The sequence below is a fragment of the Microplitis mediator genome, chromosome 2 (genome assembly GCF_029852145.1).
Source record: "Microplitis mediator isolate UGA2020A chromosome 2, iyMicMedi2.1, whole genome shotgun sequence".
Taxonomy (NCBI): Eukaryota; Metazoa; Arthropoda; class Insecta; order Hymenoptera; family Braconidae; genus Microplitis; species Microplitis mediator.
The window spans coordinates 22,955,835-22,975,419 of NC_079970.1; the positions used below are offsets into that span (position 1 = coordinate 22,955,835).

The following is a 19,585-nucleotide window of genomic DNA, read 5'->3' on the forward strand; positions in this document are numbered from 1 at the left end:
AGCAATTATAAAATTAATTTATTACGTCTTTGAATTGAACTTGGGATGACTTCGATAGAAACTTGACTAAATTTTTACTGAATTAAACCTTTTCTCAAATTTATCGATTCAAAAGTTACCGATAAACTTCTTCTATCGAGTACTTGAGTTACGTGAATTGTAAAATTAATTTAGTAAATGAACTTCAGTTCACTTGGATTTAAATTTTAGTGATGATCCTGAAGTCAGCAGACAATTAGTGATTTTCGGTTTTTTTTTTCAACAAATAAATTATAGAAAAAAAAAAAATATGCACTTGTGGAGAATTTAAAAAACTACAGGTGCAATTTTTTCAAATATTTTTTTAAAAATAATTTATTGTCTAAATAAAAATCCAAAAATTATTAGACGCCGGCTAATTTCAGTATCATTGAAATTTTAGTGAGTCATAATTTTGACGTGATTGAAGTTCTTGATACAAATTCATTATGAAAGTCATATTTGTGTCACGATCTGAGTTTCGAGATGAAATTTATATCTAAATTCATTATGAACAATAATTTTTTTACACAGGATCTTAGATCAAAGTTTTTTTTTCTAATATACCAGCATCTCAGAATTAATAATTATCAAAATTAGTCAATGCATAATTTATCTATGAGCCTCAAACGCTTTCGTTAATGTAATTTCCCAAAGCCGGACTAACTAATACCACAATCAGAGTTTAATACCAGGTTCCAATAATTATAAATTCTATCAGCGTACTTAGCATCTGGACCCGTACGTCAATAGCGCACATGTTATTACTCCAAAAAACAAATTTTTGATAAATATAAATGCTGAATTGAACGTCAATGCAATCAATATAAAATCATTTATTGTTATTACAACATCCATTAGAGTATTGTGCGAAATTATTTACTCATTTATTGTTGTGAGTTCGTTCATGCCGCCGATATTAATTTATTGGAAGCCCATATAAATTTTAACAAAACAAAAGTGCTTTTAAAATGCCGACATATTTTCCGCTTATATATTTGTGAATAATCTAGTAGTGTCCCGGATGAAAGAGTTACAAGAGACGTACGACGATTCGATTCTGCTAAAGGTTTATCCCTTTTTAAAATTTAGTGTCCATATATACATATATATCAATATATATTCATGGGGATGTTTTTTATGCATAGTTTACTTGGCACTGCGACAAACGTACAAGTATTTTATTTATATACACAAAAATACTGTGAACTATAAGTATTATATATAACGTATAGAGAAGTAAACATCGACGAGAACAGAAGATAAACATATATGTATATACATATGTACAAGCGATAGAGTTTTGTAATGTAATATGAAATGTTAGATGGAAAATATGTAAGAGGAATATAAGCGAATGGAAGAAAAGCAGAAAAAAGCCTAGAGGGTACTGCATATTTCTTGTATATGTTTCGTGTTTACCATCGTAATACTAAATATGAGAAAAGATATTTCAATATTGGTTTGCAAATATACATATATGTATAAGATCTTGCCAAGGAAAATGTGAAAATCTTACGGCGTTACTAGTGTGTATATAAATACATAAATGTAGACATTTTCACGCGATAATATTCCTAGGAATGTTGATAAAAAAATTTTTATCATCTGTCGATTATTGATTCTATGAAAATTTTTTCGCTTACATATTTGCTTTTGTAAAACGTAAACACAACTAAAGGTTATGCTTTGTAGGTATATATAAAAAATGGACCCGGGTAGAATGGAGAATAAAAAAAATTTCTTATAAATGAATCGTTTATTTGAGCAACCCCATAAGTAAAGAAAACAAAATGTTTCAGGAAACACAAAAAATATTTTTTGTGACAGACACTTGAAATCTACGACATTTAGCGCCTATAGCCGGCAGCTAAAAATATTAGATAAGATACAGCTGGTAAAAAAGACACCTAATCGTTCTAATAGTGACGTCATCATCGGATCAAAAAATATTTTTTGGTTACATGTGCGATAGCAAACGACCAAAAATATCGAAGTAACTTAACGAGCCATCTTGTGACAAAATTTATTATCATTTTAATTCGTCCACTTACCGACTTCTCTCTAATTTTCAACAAATACTCAAAACAATCTAACCAAATAAATAAACGCGGACTTATAACCTACCATTTATAGGCACTAACTGTAGTAAATTTCAAATATCTGTCACAAAAACTAATGTATTTATCTAGTACAATCGAGTCTAAGACAAAACACAATCGCACTCGATAGATAAACTACTATTTTTGGAAAAACTTGACATTAAAATAATGAATAAATAATTGAATACAATAATATCAGCGTCTCTGAAAAAGATTCCAACAAGAAAAATTTAATTTTTTAACTGAAACTACTTAAAAAAATTATTTAAAGTTGATTGACTTATGGGGTTTCTCAACCAAACGGAAAAAAAAGTTATAAAGTCATTGTTTTTTTAAATGTTTCCACTCAAATCATTTCTTGCACTGATAAAATGAAGTATTAAATATGAATTTGAACTCTGAAACTCAGAAATTACAAAAAATTATAATTAATTTAAACATTTTAATTAGTCATATGACAGTCAACAATAAAACAAAATTTGAAATTAATTTCCCAAAAAGCGCGAATATTAAATAAAAAAAAAAAAAAATGATTTCTGTAAAACTAAAACTGCACATGTTTATTTGAGTCATTGACTTATGGAATTTCTCAATTAAATAAAATTGCTGTCACACCGTTAATTTTTTTTAAACGCTGATTTGATGCATATTTTGATTGATTTCTTTGGGGGGACATCCAAAGAACCCAAAAATGCAAAAAACCCAATATCATAAAAAACATGACTTATGGGATATCTCAAATAAACGATTCAAATTATAGCTCAAAATTTGTTATTTTTCTGCGCATTTCTAGAGAAAATTTTAAATTAAAAAACATGGAGCTGAAATTTTTGACACTGAAAACGTCAATACTCGAGATTATTTTAATTAAATTTTCTGTGCAAGTTATTTTTATAAAAATATTAAAAAGACAATTTCAAAAATTAAAAGCTTATTAAAACTCCATTATTTTAAAAGCGAATATTAATTTTCATAAGCGAGCTCTATTTTGAATACAAAGTAATAAATTTATCCGTACAATGATAAAAGTAATGACTTAATAAAAAAAAATTTTCGCACGGGTGTGTTTGATTGTCACGATGCGGTTGTTAAATTTCACTAGAAAATTTCAAAACACGTGGACGTCGTTTCGAAGGTACGTCCAATGATCGTGGTCTACCTCCACCCGATTCCCACCACTATTATATAGACTGTTCTCTGTTCTTTGTACATGTATATTCTCCACCCATGCAGTATGTATACATACATACATACATATATCTTGGGAACCCCGAGCTCACGGGAAATTGTAGATGAGGCGCGATTATGTATTCCGATCGCGGCGATACCGACCCACTTGGTTCGCCATGCCGTGAGCCTCCCATGCAGTGATGGAGTGTTTTCCGCGCCCTTCCCTCTATACTGCTTGAGGTACTCAGTTATAAAAAGATGCTCTGCAAGCGCGACCCTGCCGAGCAGGCCGATGAATGAACGGTTCCACAGCGCGGGGGCATCAACATTTAACGCGTATCTCTGACAATTTTAAAAAATAAACTAATAAACGACAAGATAAATGAGGTATCTTTTTTTTCGTCGGACAAACTATTTTCGGCCGCGATCGTAAATTAATTCACAGCAGTCGTAGTGATAGGATAAATCGATGAGGGATATATATAAAACTCGATAGTACTGGTGATGTCTATTGAATGATTAATGAGTAGGATCAGGGTTGTTTTTGGTTAAAATCATGGTAGACAGGAGGCAGAAGAGATGCAACGGGTGCCAGGGGGTGTTGGATGCCAGGGAGGAAGAGGGTGGAATGACGTTGGTTTAAATTGCGTGTTTTATCGACGGTATAGTAGAGTATGTGGGCGTATTGCACAGTGTCAGGCTTGAAAAACATTGCCGCTGGAGTTTGCAGTATACTTTGGTTAGCTGACTGGCTGCGTGGTTGCTTGCAGCCCTTTTCCCTTTGCCCACTACTCTACTCCATGGCTCTCCCGTCCAGGTTCTCTTCGCCCCGAATCCGCCGTTGAGAGTTGTGTGTTTGTTTTAGGTTGAGTCTGTCTGTCGGATGGGCAAAGAGGCGAATAATTCAACGGGAACGGGGTTTAAACTGAATTATATTAAAGGAGTGACGTGGACTGAGATAATCACACGCTTTCCAACAGCCAGTTCATCAGCAGCTAGAGCTATCGTGCTAAATGTTGATGCTTTGAACACGAATACTTCCATCCCTCCTCCTGTCCTTCTTATTTCATCCCTTCCTTTGATACTGGTAGTAACCAGCTTATACTTATACTTATACATTTACTTAAAATACACTCTCCATCTTTCTCATTTCGCATTACGTGTTTCAGTATACTTGATGTATTTTACTAGAACTCTATTAGCGCTGTAAAACTGACTGGTATAAGCAACGCGATTATTGAAGAGAATATTGTTACTATAATTACAGCGGTTATAGCTGTAGCTCTAGCCCTAGGTATGGGTCTCGATATAAGTCTATACAGGGAACCGGATAAATGTAGTAGTGGCATTAACACTATTACTATTACTCTATTGTAATAAAGTAAAATCAGCTTTCGGCGAGGCTAATTTAACCCGCACAACGTTGATTGACTTTTTAATTTAATTATTTTACAGGCGCACTACAAATAGAAGCATCTGAGGTCGATGATCAGGGCCAGTATGAATGTGTTGCCAATAACACTGTCGGTACCGAGTATTCCGAGGCAATACAACTCTACGTACGAGGTAATTTATTTATCTATTCATTAATTTACTCACTAGTAAATAAGGATTCGTATCACATTCGCTGGCTCGAATGCCATCGGCAAACCAACTGACGAAATTACTTTCAGTTCGACGATTGCCGCCCAGTTTTTCGATACCACCCCCTACTGTCAGCGAGGTAATGATGGGCGCGTCTTTGAATCTGACATGTGTCGCTGTCGGTTCCCCAATGCCTTACGTTAAATGGCGTAAGGAACCCGCGACGGAAATGACGCCAGATGATAAATTGCCTATTGGTAAAAACGTATTGGTACTGACGGAAATTAAAGAGTCGGCCAATTATACGTGCATCGCTGCCAGTGATCTCGGTGTTATTGAAGCATCTTCGATGGTTAAAGTTCAATGTAAGTATTCGTTAAATTAAAACCCAATCAGGCGCTCTGTCATAGTCGACAATTCCGCGTCCCAATTAATCGTCAAAATCTTCACCAAAGTAATTAACTATTCGTTAATATAAAACAGCACTGCCAGGTGCACCAGAAAACGTTCAAGTATCCGAAATAACAGCAACATCTGTAAAGCTGACATGGTCGTACAAAAGACCCGACGAATTGCAGTACTACGTCATACAGCACAAACCAAAACAAGCGAACCAGGCGTTCGCTGAGATATCGGGTATCACTACCATGTACTATCACGTGCGAAGTCTCAGCCCATACACGGAATATGAGTTATACGTGATTGCTGTTAATGTGATTGGACGAGGTCCCCGGAGTCACCCGGTGTACGTCACAACCGGCGAAACAAGTCAGTACTTTATTTAACTCAACTTCATATATACTGCAAATATTAATCATCTACATTATCAATAACAATTAATCACCTAATTACTTTTTTGTACAGTTCATACATATATATGTCATGTAATAATATTGTAATTAATGCGACTTATTATCATGACTAACATGGAACAAAGTTGATTACTCATTTCTGTAAATTCGTCTTGATCTTGATCATGATTTATTTTTTACAACCGTGCGCATGATAATTTATTTTATTTAAGGTCATGCTTAGACAGTGCCCCTACTTTTTAAAAAATCTCAATTGCTTTCAACTGTTATAACCCTGATTAAACCACTGAATTCGATCGAATTAAATTTTTAATTCTATTTAATTCAGATAAATTCTGTTAATTCGGTAGCTAACTTGAAAATGAATTCTGTCTAATTCGGCAGGAAAACCAGAATTTGTCCAAATTAAAACGAATTTAAATAATTTTATTCGGTTTAATTCTGATTAATTCGAAAATAATTCTCCAATTTCTGGTTCTGAATCCGAATTAAACTGAATTAAAACGAATTTGAAATTTTTAAATCGGTTTTATTCTGTTTAATTCGAACTCAAATTTTCAATTTAGTTGAATTCTGTTTTGCGGAATTCGACAGAATATAACAGAATTAAAATTTTTAATTCGGTTGAATTCAGTTGTTTAATCAGGGAACCGTATTAAAATTACATTAATTAATAAAAATAAAATTAAAACCTTAGTCGAAAAAGGGAAAACGTAGTCGTGATTTAGCTAAGATATAAATTTTAAAAAAATTACTTGCAGTTGTTATTAATTGAAAGTCGAACGAAATTCGTAAAATAAATTTCAGTAAAATCTTCATATCAATTTTATAATTCAAATTTTTAAATTTCGTTTAACTCCTGATTGATATCAATTGCAAGTCATTTTTTTAAAATTTATATTTCGGTGAAATTACGACTACGTTCTCCTTTTTTTAATTAGGGTTTTAATTTTTTTTAATTCATTAATATAATTTTCATACGCTTATGAAAGTTGAAAACCATTGAAATTTTTAAAAAAGTGGGGAGTATTGTCTGAGAATGCTCTTAAAAATCGTGAGCATTATTTTGAGGTTATTTTACGTTTCTTTTTCATGCGTCCTTCCATGGACACGTTTTGATCTGTGTAAGTTACAAGGATTTATTTTAATTACACCGTTTATTTGAATCTGCACATTGGTTTAGTTTATAAATTACATTCGAAAGCGATAGCAAAATCATTGAGCTTTCAATAAATATAAATATATATATTGTTGATAAAAGAGTTTGTAGTTTATCATGCATTATCATTATCATCAAACATGGAGAAAACATTGTCACTCATTGATCATTGGCCATTGTTCCTTGTTCATTATCATTACCGTTGACATTAACATTAGCGTTCATTAAACAATTAAAACCAATTACCGTTAATTATTTTATTTATTTAAATTACTCAAACTGAATACAATCCGTACGTGTTTTCTCCGTGTGTTGAACGTACGAGTTTTTTTATTTTATTTATTTTTTTTTTTTAACAAATTTTTTAAACGAAATACTAAATTATAATTTTCCCTCTAGCGGAATCAACAAATGGAGGTTCCAGTAAGTCTAATAAAGTACTAAGAGTGCCAGTAGTAACACCGTATTTTTAAATGAATTTTATTGATAATTTTTTTTTTGAATTTTTTTACAATAACTTTTGCTCGTATTCTAATTGCAATTACGTAATCACGCACTTACACACATAAGTAGTATTTTTTTTGTCACTAATCACCAATTGATCGTTTGTATCATCACTTAGTCATAAGAACTTCTCTCTGCACCTCTTTCACTTTATATTTTATGAAAAGTCCACTTACGCACTAGTGCGTGACTCGCTATTTACACATTCATCTATCAGATTGTACATTATTATTATTATTATTATAATTAATTAATATATTTTAGATTAACTCTATTACTGACTTTGAAAATTAAAAAGCTTCCAAAGAATAAGTATTCCGTAGGCGCTGATGGTATTTGATGGTCGTGTTTATTTATTTTCTAGGACCTGGGTCAGCGCCACGTAAAGTCCAAGTTCGTCCATTGAGCTCGAGCACGATGGTGATACAGTGGGACGAGCCGGAAACGCCTAACGGTCAAGTCACGGTAATTTTTCAGTCATTTGTCTAGATATTTCACCTTTTTCGCGGCGCCCGTACGTACGGATGTACGAGTTGCGAATATCTTGGTGATAGGCCGGCCGATTTTGATGATTTTCATCTCGATCGAAAGAACTTATCACGACTCAGAACCCTCGCAATTTTCGTACCAATCGATAAAACAGTTTTCGAGTTACGGTAAAAACAAAATTTCATCGAAATTAGTACTTTTTTTAGTTTTTTTCCGATAATTCAAAAACTACTGAGCCGATTTACTTAAAAATTAAATTGGAAGCAGATCTTATCAAGATCTTTGAATTCCCAATGACTTTTGGGCAAAAAAAAATTTCCAATTAATGATCAGGTTAAGACGCCGCCCGGAAACTGATAAATAAATGATTGGATTCTTATTAGGGTTACAAAGTATACTATACAACCGATCCAAACCAACCAATGGCCTCATGGCAGTCCCGGGTCGTGGACAACAACCAGCTGACCACTGTATCTGACCTTACGCCCCACACAATGTACACGATTCGTGTACAAGCGTTGACGAGCGTAGGTCCTGGTCCACTGAGCCAGCCAATCCAAATAAAGACGCAACAAGGGGTGCCAAGTCAACCGGAAAATCTTTCCGTAGTTGATGTCGGGGAAAACTCAGTGACGCTCCAATGGAGCAAACCAGCTCATAGCGCCGAAAATATTCTTAGCTATGAGCTCTATTGGAACGACACTTACGCCCAGGTACTTGACTTACAATAAATAACCTCAACAAAATGATAAATTTATCAGTAGCAGAGCAGACTGATCCTAACTAACCTATACTTGGTGTTTAAATTAAGGAGAAACATCATCGCAGAATAGGAGTTACTGAAAACTACACCCTTACTGGGTTGTATCCGAACACTCTGTACTACGTCTGGCTGGCAGCACGCAGCCAACGTGGCGAGGGAGCAACAACTGTCCCGTATGAAGTCCGCACCAAACAGTACGGTAAGCAAATCCGATACCAAATACTCTCAAGCAGCGAGGAGTGGCCACACACTTGACTACTTGTGTTTGTATCCAACAATTTCTACTTTACCATCATCAGAGTACCCTCTAGTCTAGTCTGCTCGAAATTTATCGCACCGCGGGCATTAAAAAAACAAGCAAACAAACAAACAAACAGAATAAATATTTTAAAATAATACTCCTCTAACAAAAATGAAAAAAAAAATATAAAATACTCTGATGGTGTCAGTAGCGAAGTAGTGGCTCAGCAGGTAGGATACTAGAGAAAAACAAAGTTACGAACAAAATATTTAGTAGAAAAAGCTCCCGCAAGTAAGCTAACGTACAGTCTTATTGTTTTATAAAAATATAATATACATGCAGTTCGCGTAACGCGTTTTATTAATCTATTAATAAATATATAGATTTATATTACCGGTTATTAAATTGATACTATTGAGGCGAGGATAAGTGTGGGAGAGTGAGAATGATTGCATGCATTGCAAAATATAATAATGCCATTTTTGGATGCTACTATTTAATTATTAATTATTATTATTATTATACATATTTATTATCTATATTATATTATTATTATTAAAGTATATATTATTATTATTATTATAAATTGCACTAAGCACTGCATCGATATATGTGTGCATTTTGAGCACCTCTATTTTCATTCTTGATAATCTATTATTTAAGTGAGTTCTTAAGTTTAGTTTACTCGTTTACTTCGATACATTTTTAATGTACTCAAAGTGCTCTTTTATATCTTAACGGAGCCTTAAGATACTTTTATATATATATTATTATATTTCTCAGGGTATATAACTTATAATTATTGCATTAATCAGTAATATTCGACTGTTTAAGGATTTTTGAACCTATTAATTACCATTAATTATCATTAATAACTTATTTATACTATTAATTATTTATTACTATCACTATTATTTCGTTTGCGTTAGACGTGATGATCTTTCGTCCCACATTCCAATCCATTTATATGATTATATTAAACCACATTGTTTTTGCTAATCAAATAATTTGGTTTAATTAACGAATGAATTGTTAATTAATTTAGTAATTACGAAGATACATATGTACAGAGGTATGGATTGTCGATAAATGTGGTACCTAATGTCTACACAATATTCTGTTTGTTACTTTTTCCCTCCTACAAATGAGTGTTATACAGTACCCGGGGCTCCGCCTCGGAATATCACCGGACGAGCCATCAGCACGACATCTATAAAAGTGTCATGGGAGCCGCCGCCGACAGAGAGCAGTAACGGAAGGATCGCGTACTACAAACTTCAAGTCGTGGAGACCGGGCGCTCTGATTCAGAGGCCAGGGTCATCAAACTTAACAGCACCGAGTTTGTACTGGACGAGTTGAAAAAATGGACCACCTACAGAATTTGGGTTGTCGCTGGTACCAGCGTAGGTGACGGACCACCGAGTTACCCTATCACTGTGAGAACTTATGAGGACGGTATGTATCATGTGCAATTGAAACGAAAATATATTTTTTATTTTTAAAATATTTATTATTGGCGAGGCTGAAATATTTTATCTCGTGGAAAATCTCCAAGGAATTATTATTTTGAAATTATTTCATTATTTTACTGCTTACTTTTGGAGATATTGAGAGTTTTCTTGTGATAAATTCGGTGCGGGGACACCGCGGCGGTCATTTTAGTTCCTTTCGGAAACGTAAGATGGCGCCAGTGGTCGTGATCCTGCCGTATTTAAGACAAGAAACTTAATTTTTATAATTTTTTAACGATCGAATCGATATTTTTTGTGAAAAAATTAACCGTCGGACTGTAAAATTTGATAATTAATTAATTCCTTGGTGATTACGAGTGACGAATATTTAAAAAAAGGCGAAAGTTGTAACCTCAAGTGAGCCAAAAATATAAAAGCCCGCCATCTTGCTTTCGGATAACGTTTTTTTTGTAAATACCGTCGCAATTAAATTATAATCCATTCGGGGCCTTACGAAAAATATAAAAAATATAAATGTATAGACAACCTTGAATTAATAATGATTTTAAAAAAAAGTATTACACAACTTTTCAGCTCTCCTGTATATTCCCAATATTCCAATAACCTTATATACACACACACAACTTTTTTTTATTTCATCAATTCAAAATAAATTCCGTGGACATACAAAATATCTACACTGGTTCGATTGATATATTCATTCAAACGTTAAAAAACATAACTTCGTATTGATTACATTTATTACTACTTTTATTTATTTCACTTTTATTTTATTTTCACGTTTCCTTTGAACGCGGGCGGTAAAAATTCTACACAATAAAAATTCGTACGATTTTTGAATAATTAATAATTTTTTTTTCTTCTGAAATTGGAATTTTTTCAAAATTCATTTTGTTATTTAATTATTGTTTTATTCGGGTCAGTCGGTTATTGCACGCAATATTAATCCCGAATTTGTTGTCGGGTTAAAAAATAACCCGGCCTAATATTTTGGCTGGATTTTATATTTTTGGAATGCAAACGCGTAATTAATATAAACCACGGGAACGAGGTTATGATTAAAATGAAAACTTCGTTCCTTGGATTTAAAAGAACGGTAACTTATTATTAATTATAATTTTTTTGAGTTGGAATGCTTGCGTTGTAATGAAAAACCACGAGGACGAGGATCCGGGACTTTTATTTAATTATTTTAAATTTATATTATTATTATTTTTAAAATAAATTTTTGCAGCCTCGTCCCTGCGGTATGCATCCAGATTTTTTTTACAGGTTCGAACGAGAGAGCCACGGATTATTTTACAGATGCTGATACATTTAATAAACATTATATATTTAATAACAATTAATATTATTAATCATAATAATTAATTTTCTTTTATCCGCCAAAAGAGAGACCTGTTTGTTAACAATTTTTGCAGGTGGCTCATAGAGCATTATCTCTCTTAGTGTTCGTGCCGGCGTCCTTATTATTATTATTATTTACACTATTATTTTGTTTGTTAATTTGAACCGTTAATTAAAATTAGAATTAACAACAAAACAAATACCGTATTTACTTTTATTTAAACAACGCTAATGAATGCTCACGTGTTTTTTTTATCTTTTCCTAAAGCATTTGCAGGAGGATGTGCCCAGGTTATCATATACAGCTAGTACTTAAGATTTCATTTTATTTATTTAACACACCTCTTTTATTTACACACTTTTTATATTTAGTTATATATTTATCTCTCAGATATTTCAGTAAACAAACATCTACTCACTTATACATTTTTCTTTTTCGGAGTCGGAAAATCATTTTATTTTAAATTTTAAATTCCTATTAATAATTTTACTCAAATATTATATTCAACTCTGAGATTTTTTTTAATTTTTTCTATTAGTCCTCATGATTGATATTAAAAATTTTTTTCAAATGCGAGCCCTGGCAATTACCGTAATTTACGATATTCAAAAGAATTATGATATTTTACAGTAAAATACCGTAATTTATGAAAAAATACAGTATTCTGCAGTGATTTACGGCAAAAGTACAGTATTTCTTACGTAAATTTGCAGTAAGAGAACAGAAATTTACCGTAAAATTACGACAAGCCGTCGGTATTTTACCTACAGTGAAATATTGTACTGTAAAAATTGTAAACATATACTTGCATACTTTGCTTACGGTAAAAATTCCACACAATACCGTAAATTTCCGCGCATTACTGTAAGTTGCGGCATTTTACGGTAAAATGCCGCAATTTTCGGAAAAATACGGCATTGGCGATAAACGCGCGGTATTTTATGACAAAATTGCGGACTCTTTACCGTAAATTTGCAATAAAAAAACAGGAATTTACCGTACAATTGTAACAAGCCTTCAGTATTTTACTGTATAGAGAAATATTTAACTATAAAAACTGTAAACATGAACATGCATACTTTGCTTACGGACAAATTCCACACAATACCGTAAATTCCCGTGCATTACTGTAAACTGCGGCATTTTTCGGTAAAATACCGCAATTTTCGGAAAAATACGGCATTGGGGGAAAACGCGCGGTATTTTATGGCAAAATTGCGGTCTCTTTACCGTAAATTTACAGTAAGAGAACGGTAGTTTACCATAAAATTGCGGCCTGCCTTCGGTATTTTACCGTAAGATGAAGTATTGCACTGTAACAATAAAAAAGTAAACGTTATTGCGGTAAAAAAGCTTCAAATTACGGTAACTTGCCGTACTTTAGATTCGTCAGAGACTCAAAAAAATGGCAAATTTTTTATAAAGAAAAATAGAAATGATAAAACACTCAAAAAAATTACTGTCTCTTTGTAATTTCCAATAAAAACCAAATATCGATTTATCTAATTACCGTATTAACTTTTTCTAATTAAAATTCAATAATTAATTATCTCTAACAATCAACAATTTTTTATTTATTCCCATCATGATTACTAATAAAAAAAATAAGTCATAACAATCAATACTCTCAATTAAATTTTCAAACGATTACCGAAAGATAATTAGTAAAAAAAATTGATTTTCCCACTCCGAAAGAGCAAGGAAAATAAATACACTGTGGTACATAAAATGACAATAACACGGCAAATAAAGTATATATATATTTATATATATTCTTTGCACACAAAATATAAATCCCAACAATTGTCAACACAATCACTTAATATAATTGAATATTCAACAAATAACACTGTCAATCATTTATCACAATTGACTAAATTCAATTCATTACACGTGAATGTGACTTTCATACTCAATTATTTTTCTCTATCTATTTATTATTATTATTATTATTATTAAAATATTAATAACACATTTCTACATCTCTGATAAGGCTCTGCTGTCTTTAGTAACCAAAAAAAAGACTTTAGTTTTATCGTTTGCACATGTTAGTGCATGCAATTACGTTTGTTTTTAAATCCTACGGTCACCATCACCACCACTACCACCACCACCACCACCACTTTCACTGTCACCAGCACCCTGACAGCCCTCAATCGAGCTCTCTCATCATCGCGACGATTGACCTCCGATCCGCGACACACTTTCGATATCATCATAAACCAAAACTATCCCAGCTCTCATATGAGCCGAGTCTGCCGGTCTCTCCCTATATTAACATATATATTATTTATCATTTCAAACAAAAAATATCATCATTAATTTATTAAAAATCCAATGAATGGCATGCCGATGCATGGGAATTTTTATTTCTCCTCCCATCCTCGGGATCCAACCGCATGTGGATCAATTATTTTTTTTTACACACTTGATAAATCAACCACCCGAAATATCGATCCCACACTCTCCCAATAATAAAAAAAAAAAAAAAAAAAATTAAAAACAAAACATTAATAAAATAAAGGATGAACTTGAAATCCTCTTATCCAACTCTCATTACCGCGTTGTTGTTTACGTCTTGTATTTATTTGAATACCGATGGGTAAATTCCCTTTTTAAAAATCCGAATCCTCTGCAGACTCGGCGGTGAGCGAGTGAGAGACCCAGGGAGCGAGAGAGAGAACTGGAGGGAAGTAGAGGATAATTGAGAAAAAAAAATAATATGAGTTAAAAGCTAAAATAATAAAGCACTGGAAGCACCGTCTATAGAGTACATATATACATTTAGATATATGTATATGCCTATATCTATATCTATATATGTACTGGCACTTTGTGAAGCACCAAATTAATACCGCAATATTGCGTACGCTCACTTCAATCACTGTTGGGTGGCACGGGCGGCAATGCACAGTTCAATGCCACATGTACAAGCAATATTTGTCTGTATAATGTATATACATATATATAAATTCAATCCTGCTGGCCAATGAAAACCCATTCACCAGCCGGACGAGGTTTCACTTGAATAGTTCGTCTCAATTATACCCGCGGAATTTAATAATCATTTATTTTTACCCGCGTCGGCTTACAAACAAATGATGCTTGTACATATGTAGCTTCAAATATATATATATATAAATTTTTCACGGATTAGAAGCACAAGTTTTTGACGTGTCGAGCACCTACAGCACCGAAAGCACCCTTTTTAAAGCACCCTAATGTATCAGTGATAATATTTAACATTTAGTAAAATAAATCTCGTGATAGATAATATTTATATATTTATATAGAAACACGAGACTTATTTATGAAATGTTAAATGTATGAATGAGTGAGTGAGTGGAGATAAAACGAAAAATATATCTCAGAAAAAAAAGCGATATCAAGGGCGATATATTAATTTATCACTAGAACGCGGGTTCGATAAATAAAAAATTGGGGGAAAATAAAATGTGAATATAAAATAAAAATAAAATATGAATTTATATTTATTTGAATAACTAAATAAAAGAAATATACGTGATGTGATTACTATAGGTACATTTGAATACCAATACAATCGATTGCGACAGTACTTGTTACTGTTACCAACGTCTATTACTGTTAATATTATTTAACAATTATCGTAAATCTATTATCACTCAAGAGGAATTGCTGAGCTATTGTCCATGACAAGAGGACCGGTGGTATTTTTATAGGCCATCTTTTTATTAATAATAATAATAAAAAAAAATTAAATTTATTTTTTTAGTTTTTTTTAATCACGGAGGAAAATGAAAGGAAAAATGGACGAATTTTTACTGACGACGAAATTTTAAATCGGAAGTTGAGCCGCCAAAATATTTATGAGACTTATGTGACTCTGGTGTATTTATTTATGAGAGCAGCTAAAAATTTCATGATTCTGAAGTCAGCAGATAATTAAAAACTTTCGGATTCTTTTTTCAGCGAATCAATAACGAAAAAAAACAAAAAGGAAAAAATGCACATGTAGAAAATTGAAAGACCTACAAGTGCATTTTTTCAAAATATTTTTTTTTCTATAATTTATTTGATTGTACAAAATCGTAAGGTTAGACGTCGGCTTACTGCAGAATCATAAAAATTTTTATTCTACGTTTTTGAATTTTTTTAAAAAACGATTAATTATAAAAAAAAAAATATTTTGAAAAATTGCACCTATAGTTCACTAAATTTTCTACATGTGTATATTTTTAGTTTTTTTTTTTTGTAATTTATTTGTCGAAAAAAAAAATCCGACAATTTGTACTCTGCTCACTTCAGGACCGTTTCATTCTCGACTGATTCCTAATATACAAAGACAATTTTCATTACAATAAATCAATAAGTTCCAAGTGTATGACATTTTTTGTAATGCAGCATAGCAATTTTTTGGCGCCTCAACTTCCTGTTCGGTTTCGCCGACAGCATAACGAAAATTCACGAGTCAGAATGTAGCCGACATCCGTCAATTTTGAAACCATAAATAAATAAAATGAATAATTCCACAAGTAATTTATAAAAAAAATGCACATTAATTTCAAAATTTTCTAAACGCACATTTTTTTAAATTTCACTTCATTAATTATTTGCTCTATTTATTAACAATTAAAAATTTATCTGACGTCTGCTACATTCGCGCTCAAAAAATTCTTACATTTTACGCGCATTTTTCTCCGTGCACTCGCACCTTGGACGAAATTTTTTTTTCACTTTCCATTGTAATAAAGACCACTTATATTAAAGCTTTACTTATATCACATATAATATATTAATTAATTAATTAAAATTAACACATTATATATTATATCACAAAAATTGGTTGGAATGTAATATTTTGTACTAAGGTCGTTTGTTGGCATACACGCTCTATGCATGGGACACGACCGATTATTATTTCATCATGTGTCTGTAAGTTTATCAACATACATATATACAATGTTCTAAGTCGATCGTACGTATTGTCATTATTATATTTATATATTTATATATAAATGCCTATTTTTCACACACTTATATATCTTGTGCACTTATTATTTTTTTTTATTTTGGATTTTGATTATGGATACATATTTATTATATATATATTATATAAAACAGTGTTGACGAGCGATTGCGCATCTGTATTTATCACCGTCTTGCGCGATAGAGTAAATTATTTATTTCATTTATTAATTAATTAATTATTGTCTTTATTTAATTGTATTATTATGATTATGAGGTACTGTAAAAGTTTGCCAGGTTTTAGTAGCTGCAAAATAACATCCCCGAGGGCTGCGGCTTCGGATTGTGATTATTATTTTTTTTTTTTTGTTACAATTTGTTACAATAAGGTCCTGGTACAAGCATGGTACTGTCTGCCCGATTTAATTATTTATTTAGACGCAATTTAATAATTACTCAGATGGTATATATATATTATACATATTTAAGATAATGTGGGTTTGTAGATGATGCTAGCCATCGCGATGTACAGACGTTAAACTAAATTATATATATGTTTTTTTTTGTTACACTTTTTGAGGACTGGTATGGAGTGGGTGGTATGGAATGAGAGGGGGTGCGAACAAATCCCTCGCGGTTTAAAAAAAAAAAAATAAGGTGGTTAAAAATAAATATATAAGAATGGAGCTCGCCCAACGTTTTCCTGTCCTTAAATGTCTTTTCAGTGAACAGTACAAATTTATCTGTTGATAAATTATTCCGTACTCACTTTACCGCGAACGCCGTAATGGACGTGCGTTAAATTGGAAAATTATTTTTTTTCCTTATAAATATTTTTGAACCCTTCCTTTGTATATTAACTCCCTTTTTTATTTTATTTATGTAAGCATAATAGGTTTTCCTTTGATATATCTGTTATTTTTAAGTAAATAAGTCATATTTATATTTTTTTTTTTTGGGCTAAAAAAAATTTTTAAATAACAGATATATAAATATGAGCCTTTAGTAATTTTCATATATCTATTTTGAGTAGTGTCTGTGCATGCATAAAAAAAATGATAAATATTTAAAAAAAAAAAAAAATATTCTCACGTCTCCCGCCTCTCTGCAAGCATCCGCGTGAGAGAGGACCGAACAGACCGTTATTTAATAATAATAATAAATAAATATAATGACAATTTTTTTTGAATTATAATTTAAAAAAAAAAAAATATTACTATCACTATAATTTTCTGTGCCTCGGCGTTGTCATTTTGTGTCCATGTGAGGATGAGTAAACTAGGATACTTGGCCAGAGCATGAATGAGTACGGAGTTAAGAAGCCTGGATGTCCGGACCACGAGGACCCATTAGCATGCGTATGAATGAGCTCATTACTAATATAATAATAATTAATTGGTCGTATGTGTTCATAAGTCGAGTAGATGCTACCCCAAACAACAATCACAAAGTATTTTAATTAATAATAATAATTAATAGAACTTAACTAAACTAAACGTATATTTTTAAAAATAACGTGAGAAAATTGTTACAAATTTTTATGAGTTTTTTTCCCACTTTTTTTGGCGACTTTTATGGGGGCGCAGAGCTAAAATGTGAGTATCCATTCAACCATTGAAATTCATCGAAATTCTCTTAAAATAATTCCTATTTATATATTAATATAATTCCCTTACTAATTAATTCATTAATTACCCATTTTTTTTGTTTATGTTGTTGTTGCACTGGAAAAAATTCGGAGTGAATTCGGAGTGATGACGGGTTTCAAAAAAAGTCTGGAGTTTGAAAGAAATTACTCCGCATGAGAGTAAATAAGGAATTTTTTCCAGCGGAGTGATTTCGTGATCTGAATTTTATTTAAATCCGCATTTACTCCGACCTGGAGTTTCGATTTAAAAATAATCTCCCTGGGAATTGAATTTTACTCCAAAGGGATTAAATGAAAAAAAGTCCACTCCGAGCTCACTCCAGATTTAACCCGCGTTCACTCCGCGAATTTCCATGATCCTGAAGTCAGACAATTAAAACCTTTCGGATTTTTTTCCGACAAATAAATTACAAAAAAAAAAAAAAAATATGCACATGTAAAAAATAATGAAAGCTACAGATGCATTTTTTCAAATTTTTTTTTTATAATTTATCGTTTTTTAAAAAAATTCAAAACTTATTGTAAGTCGGCTGACTTCAGTATCAAAATTTTTATGAGTGTGAATGTATCAGACATCAGACAAATTTAAAATTATAAATAAACAAAGTAAATAATTTAAAAAATTAAATTTGAAAAAAATGCACTTATTAATTTTAAAATTTTTTTCGCGCATTTTTTTCAAATTTTATTTTATTAATTATTTACTCGATTTATTTATAATTTTAAATTTATCTGATATCTGCTAAATTCACACTCACAAATTTTTTATGATCCTGAAGTTAGCAGACAATTAGTAATTTTCGGATTTTTTTTTTTAGCAAACAAATTACAAAAAAAAAAACTAAAAATATGCACATGTATAAAATTAAAAAAGCTACAGGTGCATTTTTTCAAATTTTTTTTATAATAATTTATCGCTTTTTAAAAAAATTCAAAACTTATTCAACATCGGCTGACTTCAGTATCAAAATTTTTTTACCGTCGTTTTTTTTTTGAGCGTAATTAAAGTATGTGCGTCCCGTGCGCTAGGACAAACGAATTTTTATCGTACGCTGACTCAAAACTTGAGAAAACCAACATAACAACCAAGTTCAGCCACTGTAACGCTCAAGCTCGCGATATATTATTTTTAATTTCGCCTGAATTTAAATTACATTTATTTATAATTATTACCAGTTACTTTTATTTTGGCTAGCCATCAAAGTCTATTGCCATCCATCTGTGTTGTAAAAAATTATATATATATATATACATATATACATATAAATATACCGCAAAAATTCCTAATTTATTATTATTTAACCCACTTGTCTGTCGCCACTTATGC

At 31.6% G+C, this 19,585-nt stretch overlaps 1 protein-coding gene across 7 annotated transcripts in view; it reads left to right on the plus strand.

Moving 5' to 3' along the window:
* LOC130678584 (tyrosine-protein phosphatase Lar) overlaps nucleotides 1-19,585 on the plus strand; it is a 297,465-nt gene that overhangs the window by 263,282 nt on the left and 14,598 nt on the right. For 3 of the 7 annotated variants that reach the window (XM_057485894.1, XM_057485893.1, XM_057485898.1), the window contains 8 exons: nucleotides 4,746-4,856; nucleotides 4,964-5,239; nucleotides 5,358-5,642; nucleotides 7,245-7,268; nucleotides 7,714-7,814; nucleotides 8,222-8,551; nucleotides 8,650-8,800; nucleotides 10,002-10,298. In XM_057485894.1, the coding sequence (XP_057341877.1) occupies nucleotides 4,746-4,856; nucleotides 4,964-5,239; nucleotides 5,358-5,642; nucleotides 7,245-7,268; nucleotides 7,714-7,814; nucleotides 8,222-8,551; nucleotides 8,650-8,800; nucleotides 10,002-10,298 (1,575 nt within the window). The remainder of the gene's footprint in view (nucleotides 1-4,745; nucleotides 4,857-4,963; nucleotides 5,240-5,357; nucleotides 5,643-7,244; nucleotides 7,269-7,713; nucleotides 7,815-8,221; nucleotides 8,552-8,649; nucleotides 8,801-10,001; nucleotides 10,299-19,585) is intronic. The other 4 variants (XM_057485899.1, XM_057485895.1, XM_057485896.1 and 1 more) reach the window with 4 other exon arrangements.